This window comes from Sceloporus occidentalis, unplaced genomic scaffold (genome assembly GCF_023333645.1).
Source record: "Sceloporus occidentalis isolate IW3139 unplaced genomic scaffold, rSceOcc1.0.p SCAF_3, whole genome shotgun sequence".
Taxonomy (NCBI): Eukaryota; Metazoa; Chordata; class Lepidosauria; order Squamata; family Phrynosomatidae; genus Sceloporus; species Sceloporus occidentalis.
In genome coordinates, this window is record NW_028316983.1 from 126,442,354 (window position 1) to 126,461,286 (window position 18,933).

The 18,933-nt window shown below is 39.3% G+C and overlaps 1 protein-coding gene across 1 annotated transcript in view; it reads right to left on the reverse strand.

Annotated features, from left to right (window-relative positions):
* The window catches only part of LOC149316732 (phosphofurin acidic cluster sorting protein 2-like), a 94,918-nt gene that overhangs the window by 41,001 nt on the left and 34,984 nt on the right, over positions 1 to 18,933 (reverse strand). The window contains exons 9-19 of the mRNA XM_089516132.1: positions 16,879 to 17,036; positions 14,538 to 14,628; positions 13,498 to 13,572; positions 12,590 to 12,714; positions 10,251 to 10,386; positions 8,233 to 8,337; positions 6,607 to 6,713; positions 5,794 to 5,948; positions 3,725 to 3,835; positions 3,214 to 3,322; positions 2,750 to 2,782 (exon numbers count right to left, since the gene is read on the reverse strand). Coding sequence (XP_089372258.1) covers positions 2,750 to 2,782; positions 3,214 to 3,322; positions 3,725 to 3,835; positions 5,794 to 5,948; positions 6,607 to 6,713; positions 8,233 to 8,337; positions 10,251 to 10,386; positions 12,590 to 12,714; positions 13,498 to 13,572; positions 14,538 to 14,628; positions 16,879 to 17,036 — 1,205 coding nt within the window. The remainder of the gene's footprint in view (positions 1 to 2,749; positions 2,783 to 3,213; positions 3,323 to 3,724; positions 3,836 to 5,793; positions 5,949 to 6,606; positions 6,714 to 8,232; positions 8,338 to 10,250; positions 10,387 to 12,589; positions 12,715 to 13,497; positions 13,573 to 14,537; positions 14,629 to 16,878; positions 17,037 to 18,933) is intronic.

Below are 18,933 nucleotides of genomic sequence, written 5' to 3' on the forward strand. Positions count from 1 at the left end.
AACCCTAACCCTAGAGCAACATGTACGCATGCGCTGCTAGAATTGTGGAAAGTTTGGAATTTAAAGTGAACCCCTACACACATTCCTGCACCATTTTCACCTAACAATAAAAAAATGCTAAAACTTTAAATATTTACATATGTACAAGGGAGGTGATGGGGGATGGCAGGGGGACACGGTGGCAGCGGTGGCAGCAGCGACAGCTGTGGCTGTGCATTGCAGATTCAACAAGAGCGCGGGGACCAAAGGAGAGGAGGCATCCATGATGCTGGTGACACTGGCAACGTGCAAGCGGACAAGGATGCCAACACCAGCTGATCACCAGCTGGCAGGAGGCCACCTTTGTTCTTGGGTAGGGCAGAGGAAAAAGTTTAAAGGGGTCTGGGCGCTTTAAATGTGCACATACGCTTTCTGCCGCCAGTGCTGACCACCGCAGCTGCACAGCTGCGCATCCGCCAGCCGGCAAAAGAAAAAAAGCCGCGTTTTTGGCCACCCGTGCAGAAGTTGCCTCTCTCTTTGCAGCGTCCTGCGAGGCGGCAGTATGGAAGCTGCGGGTAAGAAACGGCCCCAGGTGAGGCGTCTTCACTACCCCCAGTGTGGAAGCCCCATCCACCTTAGCCATGCTCCCAGGGCGGGCGGTCTGGAGGCTCCGTATTCGGGAAAGACACCTTCAAGACGTCTTCCCCTGCCCGTCTGTAACCCGCCATAGTGTCTAAACTGAGGGAAGTAATAATGCCACTCTTTTCTGCTTTGGTCAGGCCTCGCCTGGAATACTGTATTCAGTTCTGGGTGCCACAATTCAAGAAGGATGTCGAGAAGCTGGAGCAAAGGCAGGAAAGGAGCATTTGGGTTAGCACTTTTCATTATTACTCTGTCCTGAAGGTGCAGTCTTCTTCTTGTCCTCAGTCTCAACCAAGTTGTCTTTTAATAAATCCATTCTCCAAAGAATTGGGATCAAGCAAAGGACACGTGGCAAGAATTTGTCTGGAATGAAAGCTAACATTCCAGTGTTCCTGCTACTGTGGAGGCAGTGAAAGTAGCTGAGAAAGTAAGGGAGTCGCTTGTGACATAGGCTATAAACTTGTACACTGTGATCAGGGTGTAATGTAGGATCTAGCTTCTAAATCTTGATCACTGAAGAAATCCCCAATCCAATTCATGAACCCACAACTGAAGCCACTGGGAAAGCTTGACTTGAGAAAGCACATGAATCATAGCTACACTTCAGGGAGGTGTTTAATCGCTTTTTATTTGCCATCTAAAGGGAAGTGTCACCCTCTTTGAGGACTTTAGCCCCTGAGAGTAGGGCTGAGAATGGAGTATCTAAAAGAGAAGTTTTCATCACGCCTATGGCTGTGTGTTGGGGGGGGGGGAAGGGGAGAGAGATTTTAAAGCTTAAAATCCTAGGGAAAGGGAGCTTGGCAGGTGAAAATTTTCATGTACAGAACCTTTGCTGCCTCCCCTGCAAAAATTAAAGAAGCGGCAAAAGAAGTTTCTTTATTAGAAGATGTAGGCCTGACCTACTTTTGACAGAAGAAGAATAAAGTCATTAGAATCTAACAACCTGTCTCTGTCTATATTTTCTTGTTGGACTGAATCACCAACTTCTCATTCTAACCAATCGTTTAGAGCAGTGGTTTCCAGTCTTTGGTCCTCCATTTGTTTTGGACTTCAGCTCCCAAAATCACCATCCAATTTGGTTAACAGTCACAAATGTTATGAGCGTTAAGGTCCAAACCATCAGGAGGACCAAAGATTGGGAACCAGTGGTTTAGAGAATTAGATGCCCACAAAATGGCAAGGGCCTGATGATGCAGCATTCTCCCTTTTGAGTTTCCATGGTCATTGCTTTCCAGGAAAAAAAAATCAAACTTAATATGACTTCCTTAAATATTTATTCTGATTATAACTATGATTACTAAGAATTTAGTTCTGTTGATATCAGTGTGACATCACTGCATTAACTATATGAAAATTGTAGCTATTTCTGTGAAACAAGAAGCAGGCTACACTTCTTCCTACCAAGAACACAAAGGAATGCCTTGTAAAAGTTGTATGTGCAGGCCAGGGCAGATGTAAATTTTCAGCCATTATACATTAAAGATTTAAATAATATTCTTAATTTTTTTAAATGGAGAATAATATCACCACCACCACCACCACAAAGGATCAGGAAACCTTTATAAGGAAAATCCTAGCCTGACAAGAATCTTTAGAAGAATCTTTATAGCTCAGGACTTATTCTGTGCAAAATTCACATGTGAGGTTGTTTTTTGTTTTGTTTTTTGCATAACAAAGCTAATTTTCTGTATAGGAAAGAACATTTTCTCTTTCCAAGGGATAATTTTTGGCTGAATATATCTTGAAATGTGAATAACCTTCCAAAACTGCACAATTTTTTGAAGACTTCCTTCAGCAAGAAGAAAATTGCTAAAATTACCCATAGTGAAGAATAAAGCCCTTACTATGCACTGAAGAAAGTTAGAATATCAGCTTTAATTTGGTTTGATATTCATGTCACAAAGTTCTCAAATGGACTGTACAAACTTTCTCCTAATAATTCCTAATAACAGAAGCATACAATTTTGGTCCTTTTGACAATGCATTCTGCCTCCTGAGGTAATATCAAAAGCAGCAAATTGGTATGCACTGTACCAAAACTGGCATGAAATACTGTTAAGCTGTGAAAGACCAGCAAATAAAAAATGCAGGGTAACAGAATGAAAAGGAAATCTAGAAAGACTAATACCTTATATTAAAATCAAACTGAAAGGTCTTTTTCCTTTTCAGAAGCAACCAAGAGAAAAAAACATAAATTATTACATTCAAGGATACAAATGAAAACAAACTGTAAGGCTGAATACTCATATTATTCTACTGGGATAGGAATTGTGTTGTCTTACTGTAGCATATGCATGCATGTTTTGAGAACTTACACTTTTCAATTAACCAACTAAGTTCATCTTCTGAGCTGTAAACCATAATTATCATCATGAATGCTTTGTTTTGTTATTGGCAGAGCTTTATTTAACACTCATTAGTACTTAACTGATGTAGTACATTCATCTTATCAACACTACAAAACTGTAACCAGTGTAAGAATAATGTGAAGCCTCACTGCCAATATTTTATGATTCAACATATATGAAAACATTTTGCACATTTATTTCAGGATTTACAGCTCATTAGGAAGCTGCTTTAAAAATAATGTACCTTTTTTGTTTGTATGTCAACATTGCTTCTGCAATGGGTAACTGATGGGCACAGTTTGCTCCCACTATGTATTGGGTTATTCTGGAGACAATATCAGGCAATTCCTGAGCTGAAACAAAGCAAACAGAGAAAAAGAAACAAGACCATTTTCCACGCATTTTTTAAAAGCTATAAAAACAAATACCGCTAAAGCATAAGAGAATGGCCTATCCACTCCAACATTTTATTTCTAACAGAAGCCAAGCTTCAGGAAACACAACAGCATGATCTAATAGCGATGGTCAAACCTCACAGCTTGTCTAGTAACCAAGTCATACATGAAATAGCTTTAGAGTAATATTAAAACAGAGGCAGGAGAAGTGCAGCCCATGGGCCACATGCAACCCCAGGGCTGATATGCAGAAAGCTGGGAAGGAAGAAGATTGATAATATAATTACTGTTTTATTTCTACAAAGTTAGTAATTCAAGCAGTTTGTATTATGCAGCTACACACCACTCGACACTACTTACCAGCATTTTGTGCTTCAAGTTTGTTAAATAAATCTTTCCATGATAAATCCTGAAAGAAGTTGTTGTATCGATAATCAACTGAACCCAGATATTTTGCTACTGGGTGACAACCTACAAGTAACACACAAATTGAGCACACTTAAATATACATCAGTACTCCAGAAACAATGCACAGTTTCTAATTCTTGTAAATTAAAATCAAGTCACCATAAATAATACTGTAAAACTAAGGAAAGGACAATAAGAATCTCTCTACGACAAGTACACAAGAGTTTTTCTCCATGGTTTCCAAGGAGTAATAAAGCAGAAGTAGGACACAAACGGAGACAAACCAATAGTGAAGAGGATAAAATGTTGGAGTAGGCCAAGTACAGATAGGCTACTGCTGGATTCTTAGGACGCATGCATCATTTAATCAGCATACCTCCAAAGTAACCCAAAGCAGCTTTATTTTGGCCTGTATGTATTGGGCCTTAGTTTCTCTAATTTTGACAGCTAAAGACAAAAATTTTGCAACAGACAAGGTAGTATTCATGCATTTGTCTTGCAACACATTTTGATATAAAACATTTCAGAATAGTCTGGTTTACGGCTCAGTAAGGGGGTAATCAGCTGGTAATACAAGGCACACGAGAATAAAATGTGTGATAGCATTTCAGCTACTTGCCGTCCACAGGGGTAAAATCAAGCTGAGGTGGGTAGCCCAGCAAACCTATCAAAAAGTAAATTAGATGGGAAAACATTGCGTCTCACCTTAGTGAGCCACCCAGGGTCAGGGGGTTTCCCAGCAGACAATGGATTGCTGATTAAATAGACACAAATCCATCTCACATATCCTCCCACCCCGAGGCCTTGCCATTCAACAACAGACAAACACACAGATTAATATGTACATCACTTCCTCCCAACCAAAGGTCACACAAATATATATATATATATATATATATATATATATAGATATAGATATAGACACACACTCCGCACACTTCCATGTCACCACCCTCTGAAGATGCCAGCCACAGTTGCAGACAAAATGTCAAGAATAAATTATTTCAGAATATGGCCACATAACCTGAAAAACCCACAGAAAACTATGGATGCCGGCTGTGAAAGCCTTCTAAAATAGAGCAATTTCAAGCACTGAATGCCATGTGAAACAGCACTGTTTAGGCTGCTTGCCATAAGCTTAAAAGAGATGGGCCAGTCTAACTTCCCTGGGTAGAGAGTTCCACAGCTGAGGAGAGAAAGCCCTGTTACATGTACTCACCAACCTAACTTCATGAGGAGATGGAACATACAACAGGGCCACCTCTGAAGATATGAAATTTCAGGCAGACTCGTATAGTGGGAGGTGATCTTCCAGATATATAGACATATAGTTACTATATCCATGAGCCTGGAAATGGCCTGATTTATGAGCAGCAGAAAACTGCAGCACAGCAGGCTCATTCTGCAAATCTACTGGTACAACTGCTCCATTCAGGTTCCTTGAGTATAGCAACCCTTGCTGCTGACTGTGTCTGAGCCAGCTGCCCCAGTCTCTGGCTTCCAACTTCCAACTCCATGGCTCTTTGATTCTACAGTGGAAGATGAAGGTCAAAGGCCTTTTATCATGTAGATCCTTTGCATATATATTGCAAAGGTACACCCTTTAAAAAGGAAGATGATAGGCCCTATGTCCTTTATGTATCTGACATGACCCTCTCTGATCCCTTCTTTCTTATGCATCCTATAACAGTGGTAATGGCTTAACATTTCCCCAGAATTTAAAACAGACTGTAAAAAGGGACAATCTCCATTATTGTTTATTACAAGATTACCAGGAAACCTGTGTCAGAACACTTGTCAAGTGCTGAGAAAGATTTCTGACACTCTGGTAGTTTCCCTTCCCATTTTGTCACAGAAACTGAAAGGGAATGATATTAAAGTGCTGATATTCTAGAGGCTGCAGTTACAAGTTGCAAGACTATATAATATGAAGCAAAACACAGTGAAACTAACAGTTGCTGAAGTATTATAAGCTGCTGAGTAACAATTAAATTTAAGAAAGAAAGAAGGTTCATATTTACCTAGTGGTATAATGAGAAATCTCATGTAGCTGAGCCAGTCTGGGGTTCTGTGAGACAGTTGTTCTACAAAAAGCCTCAACACAGCACTGAGGTAATTCTGGGCTCCAGCAACTGCAATTTTAATTGGACTGGGAGGTTGAGAATTGCAATTACAGCTGAACAAGAGAGAGGGGACAAATATTTAAATTGCTGCTTTAAAGAAAATTCATAGATAAATACTGTATTACAAACATCCTAAATATAGCTATGACAGAGGAATCTTCTTCAGACATTCAAAATAAATATGTGAGGAAGGATATTGCACCAGCTCCACAATCTCCATCATTTCTTTTCAAGAGTGGGGTCTGAAGAAGAGAACACATGACCAAGAACAATAATTTTGGGGGCTGTAGATAGTGTGAAGAGTATCCAGACATAGCAAAGACACTTCTGTTCAGACTGCATCTCTCCACTGAGGACAATGACAATATAGAATATGGAACTAGCATGAACCCCTCTTCATACATTCGTTATGAATGCCTGAAGAGGGTTAGAACAAAAGCTGAAAAAGAATGACTTACAAAATGTTATACAGTAACTTAATGTTTAAAATAATATGTGGGCGCACTATCCGGAGGTCGTGCTGCAATCAAAGTAATGGTGCACGCGCCGGCCAAAGCTGCGACATGCGCCCCATTGTTTCCATATGCAGATTTCCCCACATAAGGGGAGGGCCCGCTGTATTTCAGAACAGTTCTGCTGAACACCAGGCTTTAATGATACCAGAAGCACAAGACTGTCTACCATCCATTTTACTTTAGAATAAGAACTTACTATCTCTGTATTCTGGAGACAATGGTGCTAAAAGCTGCCTGAATATCAGCAGATGAACACGTGCAGACTATTGGAAGAGCATGTTTTTGCAGGACATCTGAAAGAAACTAAAAAGAATATGCAAGTCTGTCACAAAAATGATCCTGCTGATAATTAATCAAACATTCTAAATAGTTATACACTACATGTCAATAAAAGATCCTGGGTTATCTTACATAACTAATTTTAAAAATGGGTGTGATGGCACTGTTTTAAGCAAACTACAGGCTGAGAGGAGTGTTGCAGCTTACAGTGGTTACCTTTAAAACAACACCAGTGTTACAAATACATAATACTGGATGCATGCAATAGAATAGAGCACTGCTATTCAAAGTGGTGGTCCCTGGACTAGTGCCAGTCCCCAACCTATCAGCTTCTGGTTTCTCGTGACTTTCCAGGTAAGAAAGAAACAAATGTGGCCACATAATGAACTGTGAACAAAAGATCTTCCCAAACTCAATGAATAGGCAAGACAATGGTAAATGCAGTTCCATGTAAGTAAGCATGTTGATGCTCATAGGTTTTGTTTTTTAAAAAGTAGGGGTACTTAAATAGAAAAGATATACTGGGGCCATGGTTCAGTGGAACCAGATCAGATCAGTGTTTGGTACCATGAAGAAGGCAAATTTAGTGTCAAGTATCATTAAGAAAAGGAATGAATATAAAAGTGACAGTGTTATAAGAGGATGCTGAACTGGTTACACCTTTGGTCTGACCCAGCAGAGCAATCTCTATGTTCTTTGGATTTCTGTGAATGAATTAATCTTTAAATGACACAGTATAGGTCCAGAACATGGTCCAACAAAATCAACTCTTCAAACTTTTCAAAAGATATTTTTAACTTTTCAAAAATGTTTCAGACCCTACTGGGTAGCAGACATCTGGATGTATTCACAAGAATATACAGAATTTAATACATGAAATCCATTAATAAATGTCAACCACATTGTAGCCAGCCTGGAGGGAAAATGTCTGTGGAAGGCTTTAGTATACTCAGGAAGGCAGTTAAGTTGAGAAACAAAAGAAACCTATGTGAGAAATAAGTCAGTGTCTATACCTATAGAGGACACTGCATTTCCAGAGGAGTGTTTTAGAGGCTGAAAAGAAGTCACCTCCATATAATAAACTTGCCATCACTTAGCAGTAATACCATGACTGTTATAAAGGACCTGATCTTAGAAATCATTTTGAGATTAATACAGTCACCCTTCCGTATTCATGGATTTTTCATCCACCAATTCAAGCTTGCAAATATTTTTAAAATATACAAATTCCAAAAAGCAAACCTTTATTTAGCCATTTTATATAAGGGACCCCATTTTACTATGCCACTGTATTTAATGGAACTTGAGCATCCACGGATTTTGTTATCCATGTGGGGGAGTGTCCTGAAACCAACCCCCCAGTAGATGCCAAGGGCCCACTGTACACACATTTACATCCTGCATACAAAATCCCAAAGAGAGACAGAAGATTCAAGCATGAAACCCTATCAAAATCCACCAGTGCCCCAATAACATTTCTTTAGAGTATGACAACCACTCTTCCTGGCTTATACTATGTAATGATCTCGCTGGCACTCCTCACCTGTCCTTGCCAGTCAGAAGTATTGACTAAAATGATATTTTCTGGTAACTTGTCATCTGAGATCAAAATGTGATTCAATTGGTCGTAAACAGTTTTTCTAGGGATCTGTAAATACAAAACACAAATGAAAACATTCCTTAGAACTGCTAAGATCTCAAGACAAGTTCTTATCATCCAAATGTTTAGCCAGTCCTGAATCTGAACTGCCCTCATGATCTTCAGGTGTTTTTCCTGAACCCTGTAAACTACGTAATTTATAAACTAGTCCCTTTAAAACCTCATCAGTTCTTCCAAATACCCCTGGACATCATCTGTGGGATCCAAGAATTGAGTTGGCACACATTTATTGGGTAGTCAGCTCTTGATTTTCCTAAGGATCAAGTGTCAATATGAGACCAATTGGAATCTATGTTATACTTGGTGATGGCAGTGCCAAAAGACTCAGTGGTGATAGAGTTACCTAACATACAAGGCTTGCCAAGCTCCAAATCTGATTTACTGTTTGTTGTTACTAGAATGGAAAAAAGAATGAGAAGAATAAAAAGCAGCAAGATTGTTTGTATTTCTTATTCCCTTGTTCATTATGGGATTTATATTTTTCTTCTCTTCAGCAGAACAGCCTTGTGTGATAATATGAACTTTTGTTTTAAAATGTTGCATTTACTAGAGAAATTAAAATTAAAAATGGTTATGTATGTGAGATATAATAGAAGTAATAACGTTAGGATCTGTTGGAAGGGGGTGAGAGTATGGAATATTGGGTGACTGGTGATTGCCTGAATGTTTGATGGAATTTTGAAAAGGCTGAGGTATATGACAAAGTTAGAGAGACAGAGTAAGTAAGTAAATATTTTATTGCACTTACAGATCAGTGTATAAAAACCTATTACAATTACAAGCATTTAAATATTTAGAAGATAATAGCAAAATAAACCAAGGTAAAAGAACATACTGGATAACTAAAATGGAGGGCAATTCCAGATATGTATCTTACAAGGGAGCAGCACTTCATTATTGTACTAACCCTTGGTGTAATCATTGTTCATTTCATTTTGATAGCTGCTAAGCAAAATTTTGGTCACCTTGTATGTTATGGTAGGATTGGTACTCTTATAGTGTTCTTCAAGAACAGCTGAGGGAATCACACAACATCAAGTAAAGGTAAAGGCATTAGAATGCTTAGGCAGTTCTAAATTTCTTAAGTATGCTATAGAGTTGTAAGATATTGAACTGAAACATCCTGCAACTTTTAATTGTTAGAAAACTTGTGTAATATCCTATTCTCCATCAATATGACTGTTTGACTTTAAGAATGAAGTAATTATATGGCTCAGGACCACACTATTTGATAACCTATATCCCCCTGTATGAGCTGGCCTGGGCTCTGAGATCATCAGGAGAGGCACTTTGCCCCCCCCCGCCCCACTGCAAATATGGCTGGTGGGGATGTGAGAGCAGGCTTTCTTGGTGGCTGCCCCTACCTCTGGAACTCCCTTCCCATGGAGGCCAGAACACCCCCCTCCTTATAGTTTCCAATGGCAGGGTAAAAACCTTTTTATTCACATAGGCTTTTAAAACAGAAAGTTTTTAAAGATTAGACTAGAGAATGCTGTATTGTTTTAACTGAACTGTTTTTAAGAGATCTTTTATCTTTTTAATTGTATTATTTTAATGAAGTGTGACTGGTTTTAATACTGCAAACTGTTTTATTCTATTTTAATGCTATATTTTTGTAGGTTTTTAATTGTATCATACTTTTAAATTGTGAGCCGCTTTGAGCCCCAACTTTGCGGGGGGGGGGGGGGGAAGCAAGATATAAATACATATAATCAATAAATATTCTTTGATGTTGTTGGCCTTTAGAATGAATGAGGCAACATTCCTTGGAAAAACACAGTTTTACATTATTGATAGGGCTTCTCAGTAATGCTTGGAACTGAAAATTGTACTGTAAGTCATACCAAATGAGGGAAAGTGAAAAAGTGGATGCCCCTTGGACAACGCAGGATGAATCTCACCTGTAAGTGATGCCTGGTGTCTGGAGAACGCTCATTGTCCAGACTGTTGGCTCTTTCATTCTGCTGCTTCGCTGGCTGTCTTTCCTTCAGTGATGTGCTTCTGCCTCTGCGACCCATCTGTTTTCCCTCTGATCTGCTAAGACACAGTATTTGCAAGCTTACCATGAAAATCAAGGTAGTAGAGCACTGCTTACTATACTGAAACATACCTGATTCCAGCAGGAAAGAGAGTGAAAGCAGTATCACCAAGTTTTCCTCCTTTCCCACCTTCATTTACTCTCTCCTACTGATTCTTTATCAATGATTTAAAGCAACAATACATATGTGCAAAATAAGGAGCAACTAAATAGTCAATTAAGTCAGAAAGTTTAAAATACAGAAGACAATGAAAGTATTTTTAAATGCCTGAGTAAATAAAGTTTTATTTATTTATTACTGGGCATGTGAAAATTCTGACCTAGGCATAGTTCTCTGGGAGAGGACAGTTGGCACCACCAACTGGAAAAGTTATTTGTGTTCCTGCAATAAACCTCACCTCTAATGGAGATGCTTTTGGAGAAAGGCTTCAGTTGCAGGCAGACTAGTTTGAGAATCATTTAAGAATTTATGTCTCAGGTACATTATAGGTTTTCAGGGTAAACAGCAATGGTTTGAATTGAGCCCAGTAGTTAATAGGAATCTTGTTAAATTAAATTCACTGCATATTCCAGTCTGAGATTGCTCAGATACTTTCACTAAGGAGCCAAAAAGCTTAATTATTTTTTGTATTCAAACTTCCCAAGGGTATCTTCCTCAAGAATTACCTTCCACACCCGATTGTGGATATTATCTGCTCTACCTTTTTAGGCATCCTTTCATTAAAATGAAATACACAGAAAAGAGAAATTAGGCCTTGTTTTAATTTAGAGTTGCTACATACATTGAGCCAATCAATGTTCTGTCTTTGCAAGGTGCCTTGCCCTTCCTACTACAGCCTCTCACACATTCAAACTTTTTCCTAAGGCCCTTCAAGTCCTCAGGACATGGTTTTTCAAGATCACAGAGCGCCTCTGGTGGGCTAGGAATCCTCTTCCTCATATGCACATTCCCTTGTTCTCTCAATGCACTGGATGCAACCCTGTATTTTCAGTGGTTACATCTTAAAGAGTTGAACCCCATGAAACTGCAAATCTGGAAATGATCACTTGTTTCTTTCTACACTGCATTTGTAAATTTAAGCCTCTTCCAACTAGTTGTTAATGCTTTGGAGATGTTTGGAAACTGGAACTAGTCTAGAAAATGGAAGTCGAGATGTTAATAAAATTGACTAGAGAAAATGTATTATAACAGTTCTCAAGAAGTTAAACTGGTTTTCTACTACATTCCAAGCACAATTCAGTGATTTCCCTGTTTGACTTGGGATCAAGGAATCTTTGCAGACTACTTTCTCCCACATATGCATATATCCACTTGCTTTCAGAGAATTTGAGCCTCCAAGGTACAGGGCCTTCTCCGAAGAAACCTGTTCTTTAGAGAACTGCACAGCTAGAGAAGCCTGCCTTGTGCAGCTATTTGCCACTGTCCACTTGAGATGAAAACCTTCACCTCTACTGTTCTTACATGCAAGAACAAAAAATAGCAAAATGTTTTCCCCTGCCCTATGAGAATACATATTCCAGTTATTTTTGACATTTTGGAATTTTTCTGCAAAAAAAAAAAAAAAGGATTTTTGCACAAATAAAAAAAATGCAGGATTTTTTTTTTATTATTTTATTTAAAAGTTGCCAAAAGAAGTTGAAAAAGTTTGCATTAGTTTTTTTTTTCCATTGAGGTACCTCAAGATATTATTTCTCATCAAGCATGAGAAAAATTGTGACTATTCTGAACTTCCCTACTGTCGATCCAGTGGACTGGGCAACAGGATTTATGGTGTTTTAGGGTCAAACTTTACAGAAAAACAACAGAATCCAATTATTTATAGTTCCATGAATCTCTATGATGAAAAAAGAAGGTCGCACAATTTAACTGGTGTCTGGCCAATGATTTTGAAAAAAAATTTTTTTTTAGCTATTTACTGGCAAGACATTGTCTCTATTTTGAGGGAATTTTTATAAAAGTTTTGTTTTGTTTTGTTTTGATGGACAGATTTAAAAAGCAGGTTGGTCACCAGGCTGTAAGACTGGGAATCATATGACACATGGAACAGAATACTGGGACAACCATGTGAGGGCTTTAAAAAAGCTAGAGTTTGACTGGAAACAATTTAAAACAGCACTGAGTTGCCACAAATCAAAAGGAATGAGTCACCTGTTTCTAGACAAGAGACAAATGCTAGCTGCTGCTGCTTATAGGCAGGCTACCTGCTGGAAGAAATTATGAGAGATTCTGTCTTTGTAATTCTGCCACTTGGTGGAAGCTTTTCAATAAAGATATCCAGAGAGGACAGTTGTTCTGTTTCTTGGTTGTCATCTTCTTGTTGAGTCTTCTATTTTGTAAAAAATGAAAAACACATGAGAGAAAACATCCTGCACACGAAAGTTTGCTTTTCTATTTTGCCAGCAAATGTAACAAAGACACAACAAAAGATTTCTCATTAAAAGATTTAAAAGGAAAGGTTAAGTCACTAAGGCCTGTTACAGACAGCCAAAATAAAGCTGCTTCGAGTCACAGTGGAGGTATGGTGTTTCAATGATGCATGCGTCCTAAGAGTCCAGAAGTCGCGCCAAGCCATGCTCCAGCCCTTCAGGACTGGAGTGTGGCTTTGGTGTGGCTTCTGGACTCTTAGGACGCATGCATCATTGAAACACCATACCTCCACTGTGACTCGAAGCAGCTTTATTTTGGCTGTCTAGCACATGCTTTGCATGCAGAAGTTCCTGGATATAATCTCAGTCTCTTCTAGCAGGGCTATGAAAGACCCCTGCCTGAAATCCCAGAAAGATGCTGCTATTCTGTGTGGTCTAAACTTTGCATCACCTTGAAGAGTTTGCCCAGCTTGAATAAAGGTGACAGTTCCAGCTTGACCAGAGTTTCTGCTGTAATCAATATGCCAAAAGAAGTCCCAGTCTATCCGAGGCCTCCAGCATTACAAATGCATTCTATATTTGACATTTTGGCACTACATGCTTTTACCACTGTAAGCCCTTAGGCTTACAATCTAAAATATAAGATTCAAAAAAATCTGATTTGGAGGAAGGAAGGCAAAAATCCCCAGGAACTTCAGCTGGAGTTCAACTGGAAAGAGACTGAAAAAAGCAGCTGTACTTACATAACACACAGTGTCAGAGGTGCTATCTGCTGGCTGTTTACTTGCAATATTTTTGTTATTTTCAGGCACTTCTACCTGTTTTGAACAAGAATAAGTAACATAAGAAGTGCAACTTCTGGTTGAACAACCTAGTTCTGAGAACTGCTGAGTAACATTGCCATAATATTGCAGATACCCTTTTATCTATGCAGGATCAACGAAGTTAATGAAATGGAATAATTTGCATTCCCCCCTCCCCGCCATAAAATTTAGTATGCTGCATTTTCTGTTGAACAATGCAGTTGTATGGCAAAGCTTTTCACACAACTAGGAAGGGGCAAAATTCTCTTCAGAGCTCTTCCTGGAAGCCAAGATGACTAAACTGAGATTGTTGTACAATCGGTGCTCCGTATCCACGGATTTTGCACCCATAGATTCCACCATCCACAGCTTGAAAACATTAAAATAAATAAATTTTAAAAGCCTTAATTTTGCCATTTTATATAAGGTGCATCATTTTACAATACCAGAGTAAATAATGGGATTAAGTATCCATGGATTTTGGTATCCATGGAGGGTCCTGTAACCAAACCCCAGTACATACCAAGGATTCGCTGTACTTTGGACATATCATAAGGCATGACTCACTAGAAAAGATAATAATGCCTTAGAAAGGTAGAAGGCAGTAGGAAAAGAGGAAGACCACATTGCAGATGGATAGGGAAGGAAGCCATAGCCCTATTTGGAAGACCTGAGTGGGACTGCTGATAACAGGGGGACTTGGAGGTCTCTCATTCAAAAGGTCTCCATAAGCCAAAGACTTTGACAGCAGTTAACAACAAGAAGACTTCCCATTTACATAGTATAAATTACAAATGTCTGACATTTACTTTAAAAACGCCCTGGCTTTACAGATAAAGAAGAAATCCATATATCTACAGAATAGCATAGTTATAACATATGTACTGAGATGTTGCAATTCATTTCAGATTAACTTAACTATCAACTGCTTTTAATTATTTTTAGATATAAATAAATGTGAATCTGAAGGCATGACTTACAGGACTGGGTGGCTCTTTCTGGCTTCTGACACTCTGGAGGCTTCCAATTTCTGTTTGAGAGCTTGAATGTGACAAGCCTTCAAAGTAAGGTCTAAAGGAGGAATGCAAAAATACTGGTAGCACTGATTTCCTATGAATCTCAAAATATAACTACAGCTATAACTTCCAGAGGCTGTATGCATAAGATACATTTGTCGTTTCCCCCCTCTCCTCATGACACTAGACGAAAATGGGTGATTAAAAGCACGAAAATTAATCAATAGCCCTATTATCTCCACCACTAACACAGGACACTGCTTGACTGTTCTCATTTGCAGTCAAAACGGCTAAATAAACTACAGAGCTTTACTCCACCTTTGATTTATTGATTCATTTGGCAGTGGGTACATCCCTTTCTCTGGTTTGTTTCTACCCCACAAATCAGAAAATGAATCCAAACATTCAGGAATCCAGGAAAGACTCTCTAGGCCATAGTAATGCAATGTTCTTTGGAGCTTGGAGATCACCAGTGTACAGATGATAGATAGCTTCTTCAGCTTTACAGTGCAGATGCATATGAGTGAGTGAGGCAAAGAACCATTCCATATGGATCATAGAATCGTAGAGATAGAAGAGACCTCAAGGTCCATCCAGTCCAACCCCCTGCCATGCAGATTGTTATCCAGCCTCTGCTTCAAGACCTCCAAAGGAGGAGACTCCATCGTACTCTGAGGGAGTGTATTCTACTGTTGAACAGTTCTCAGTTGGGGGGGGGGGGATGTTCTTCCTAATGTTGAAGTGGAATCTCTTTTTTAAATTAATTTTTATCTTTTTGCCTAAGTATAATACCTTAGATTTCTCCCTGCAGAAATTCATTTTGTTAGTTTTGGCCCAGATTCCTAATCTGTTCAGATCATTTTGAATTTTGATCCTGTCATTTGGGGTATTAGCTACTCTTCCTAAATTGCTATTATTTGCAAATTTGATAAGCATGTCCTTTATTCCTTCATCCAAGTCATCAATAAATATGTTGGCACCCCGCTGGTCACTTCTCTCCAGGACGATGAAGAGCCATTGGTGAGCACCCTTTGGGTTTGGCTGGTCAACTAATTAGAAATTCACCTAACAGTTGCATTATCTAGCCCACATTTTACTACTTTATTTTCCAGAATATTGTGGGGAACTTTGTCGAAGGCCTTACTTAAACCAAGATATGCTACATCCATTGCATTACCGTCATCTTCAAAGCTGGTAATTTTTTTCAAAAAAAGAGGCAAGGTTAGTCTGGCATGACTTGTTTTTGAGAAACCCATGTTGATTTTTGTGATTATGGCATTCTTTTCTAAATATCTGTAGACCCTCTGTTTATTGATCTGCTCTAGAAACTTTCTTAGTACTTATGTCTAGCTAATTGAGTGATATCATTAATCTTCTGTGCCACACTAGTAAACTGGTTTCTCTTGAAGTTGCTTCTCTCACTTCAGCTGTCCCAGTGCTTTCCACCCTGACTAAAATGATGAAGAGCCAAAAAACCCCAAAAACTTGCATCTCTGACCCTAGGCAGGGCTGATCGCAGGTACGGAAAAGATAATTCCCCTTCCAGAACAACTAAAATTGGTTGATGTTGTCCACTGATCAAAGGAGGAACCTGTTCCTCAAGTAATTCAGAATATTGTGCAGTCAAAGGCTTTCACAGCAAGCATCCATAATTTTTTTGTGGGGTTTTTTGGGCTATGAGGCCATTTTTTAGAAGAGTTTATTCCTGATGTTTCGCCAGCAGCTATGGCTGGCATCTTCAGATAAGGTGAAAATGCCAACCACAGCTGCCAGTGAAACATCGGACAAAAACCTCTTCTAGAACTCAGCTTTATAGCCTGAAAAACCCACAAAAAACAATTCAGAATATTCTTTTGAGAACTGAAGAAGAAACCTACTGACCACTGTATGTGCCTAGATGCTTCTACCCAGAACACTACAAAAAACTGTTAGCCATTAATACAACTACTTTTGTTCTGACTCAGACAGTGACTCAGTTGGGGGGGGGGGGATTTCAATCCAACATTTCTAAAACTACAATAACCAGACCCCCCCCCCCAAAAAAAAAAAAAATCAGTGTGGCAAGTCTGAACCATAACTACTGCAGGCAGACCTTAAAGATCACTGTTCAAAGATCTACAGCCCTCCCTGGACAGTGATATTTCTCTTTATCAGACTTTGGATAGTAAACCTGTTCTATTACAGACAAATGTCAGGAGCTTCTTTTAACTTTCCACTCTGCTGGAAAAACATTTCTCACCCTAGCAGACAACAAGGCTGCTGAATTAGAAAGGTTGCCATTAGAAATCAAATCAAATCCTCTTACTTTAGCTTTGGTTTAGGAGTGCTGAGGACACTGTCATCATCTTCCATGTCAGGGCCACTGTCGCTGGGATTATCAATATCAAGTGTGTCATAGAGAAGGTCTAAATCTTCTTCTACTTCTTGGACATGATCAGCTGGATCTTGCTCAGAATCCAAAACCTAGATACAACAGGCAGTTCAATAGATAACAAGTAGTGAGGTTGGGCTATGGAAGATGCTGAGAAAAGGAAGAACTGTCTCAAATTCCTTAGGGTCCAAGCCACTATTTCAAAACTTATCAAGTGATAGTGATGTTCTACTGAATTCAAGCAAGACCACATCTAAAGTTTAGTTCTGGAAACCACAGTTCATAAAGTGGAAACAAGGCAGAGAAGCATCTTTATAATAAGAAAGAACCAAGGAGGCAAATCAAGTAACAGAATTCTAAACAGGTGTGAAAAAAGAAACTGTTTAATGAAAAGAAAATGAATGTACTATGTGTACGGATAGCTTTTCAATGTTTAAAAAACCTAAAAGGCCAATTGATGTTGAAGTCTATGATGAAAAAAGACAAAGTATGTTTAAGCACAGGAAGCCTACAATTTAGAGGGAAAGCTAGTGAAAAGATCTGTTTTATTAGTGGACTGAGAAGCCTAGGCAAGTTGTAGACCAGGCATGGACACCTTTAGGAGTCTAGGATTCAGTGTTAGCTTCCTAGGATAACTGGAAGGGCCATATGCCCCTAATAAAAGAAAGTCAAAATGTTTCTTTATCCCAAATACCTCCAAACACCATCTGAGGGTGCGGGAAACATTTTTCCCACGTATTTTTGAGTTCTGGAGTTCTTGCTTTTGTTTTTTTTAAATGGTCTACCCTGGGTCGAAAATGGCCTGCAGTGAGACAACAACATGGCAAAGATGTCTACTAAATGTCCCAGATGTCACTAAAAACATTTTTGTCAACAAATTGCAGAACATTTTTTTGATATGGGCCCTAGGGACACATGTGGCCCACAAGCTTACTGTACACTTTCTTCAATTTCCCAAGAAAATGATGTTCTAAAGTCCTGATGCACTTAAGACAGCTTTTAGGCTGGTGGCGACTTGCAACAGAACAAGCTGGAAAACATAATGGGTACGATCCTGGCAAAAGCACACAAAAGTAGAGAAAAGGAAATTTCCCCTCCTTACCAACCTCTAAAACTGAGGCACTGCAAGCTGGGGTTCCATTCTACCCACTTCCCAATCTCTGCTCCAGCCACAGCCCACCCTATTCTAGACAGTTCGTGCCAAAGGAAGCCTTGAGAAGCTCAAAAGTCTGATGTCAGAAAGTTGCCTTTCACTTGCCTACTGCTCGATATTTTCATGGGATCCAACCCTGTAGAATTCTAGAGAAACTTTTAACCACCAGTAAGTTTAGATTGTTTGTCCCTTAAATTTTCTATTGGAACACTGAGAGGACTCACACTTCATCTGGACCACTTTGAAAGTATCAGTTCAGATCCCGCCCCCCATGGTCTAGGGAAATGCTAAGATCAGGCAGAAGTTGCCCCCTGCAACTCCCCATCAAAACTGATCACTAAGCTTTGGTTGTTAACGTAGCCAAGGATATCTTCACTTACAGAAACTGAGACCCAGTTTCAGAGTAAGGAGAAGTCCTTGGGACAAATTCAATTTCATTGATTTCAGTGGGAACCAAGTTTAACCAACTTGGGGCTGAAACAGATGGCCCTTTAAAGCTGGTGACTGAGCGGCTTGGGAGCGAAATGTTTATACACTGCATGCTCCCATTATGCACTGAAGCTGCCCAGAAGTTAGATGGCCACCTAGCTGTGGACAGCTTCAAGACACTGCGGCAGCACAGCATTTACACACCGCCGAAGCGTCTTGAATCCAGCTTTGGGCTGGCCCAAAAAGGAGCAGATCTTTTCCACCTGTGTTTGTCATGGCCCCAATCCGTTTTTGGCAGGGGTAACTTCAAGCCGCCCATTCATTCTTGCCAGTCTGTTCCAGATGACAGTCTGGATTCAACAAAGAGAAATGAAGTAATAATCCAGTTGTTAGGCCTACTAAATCAA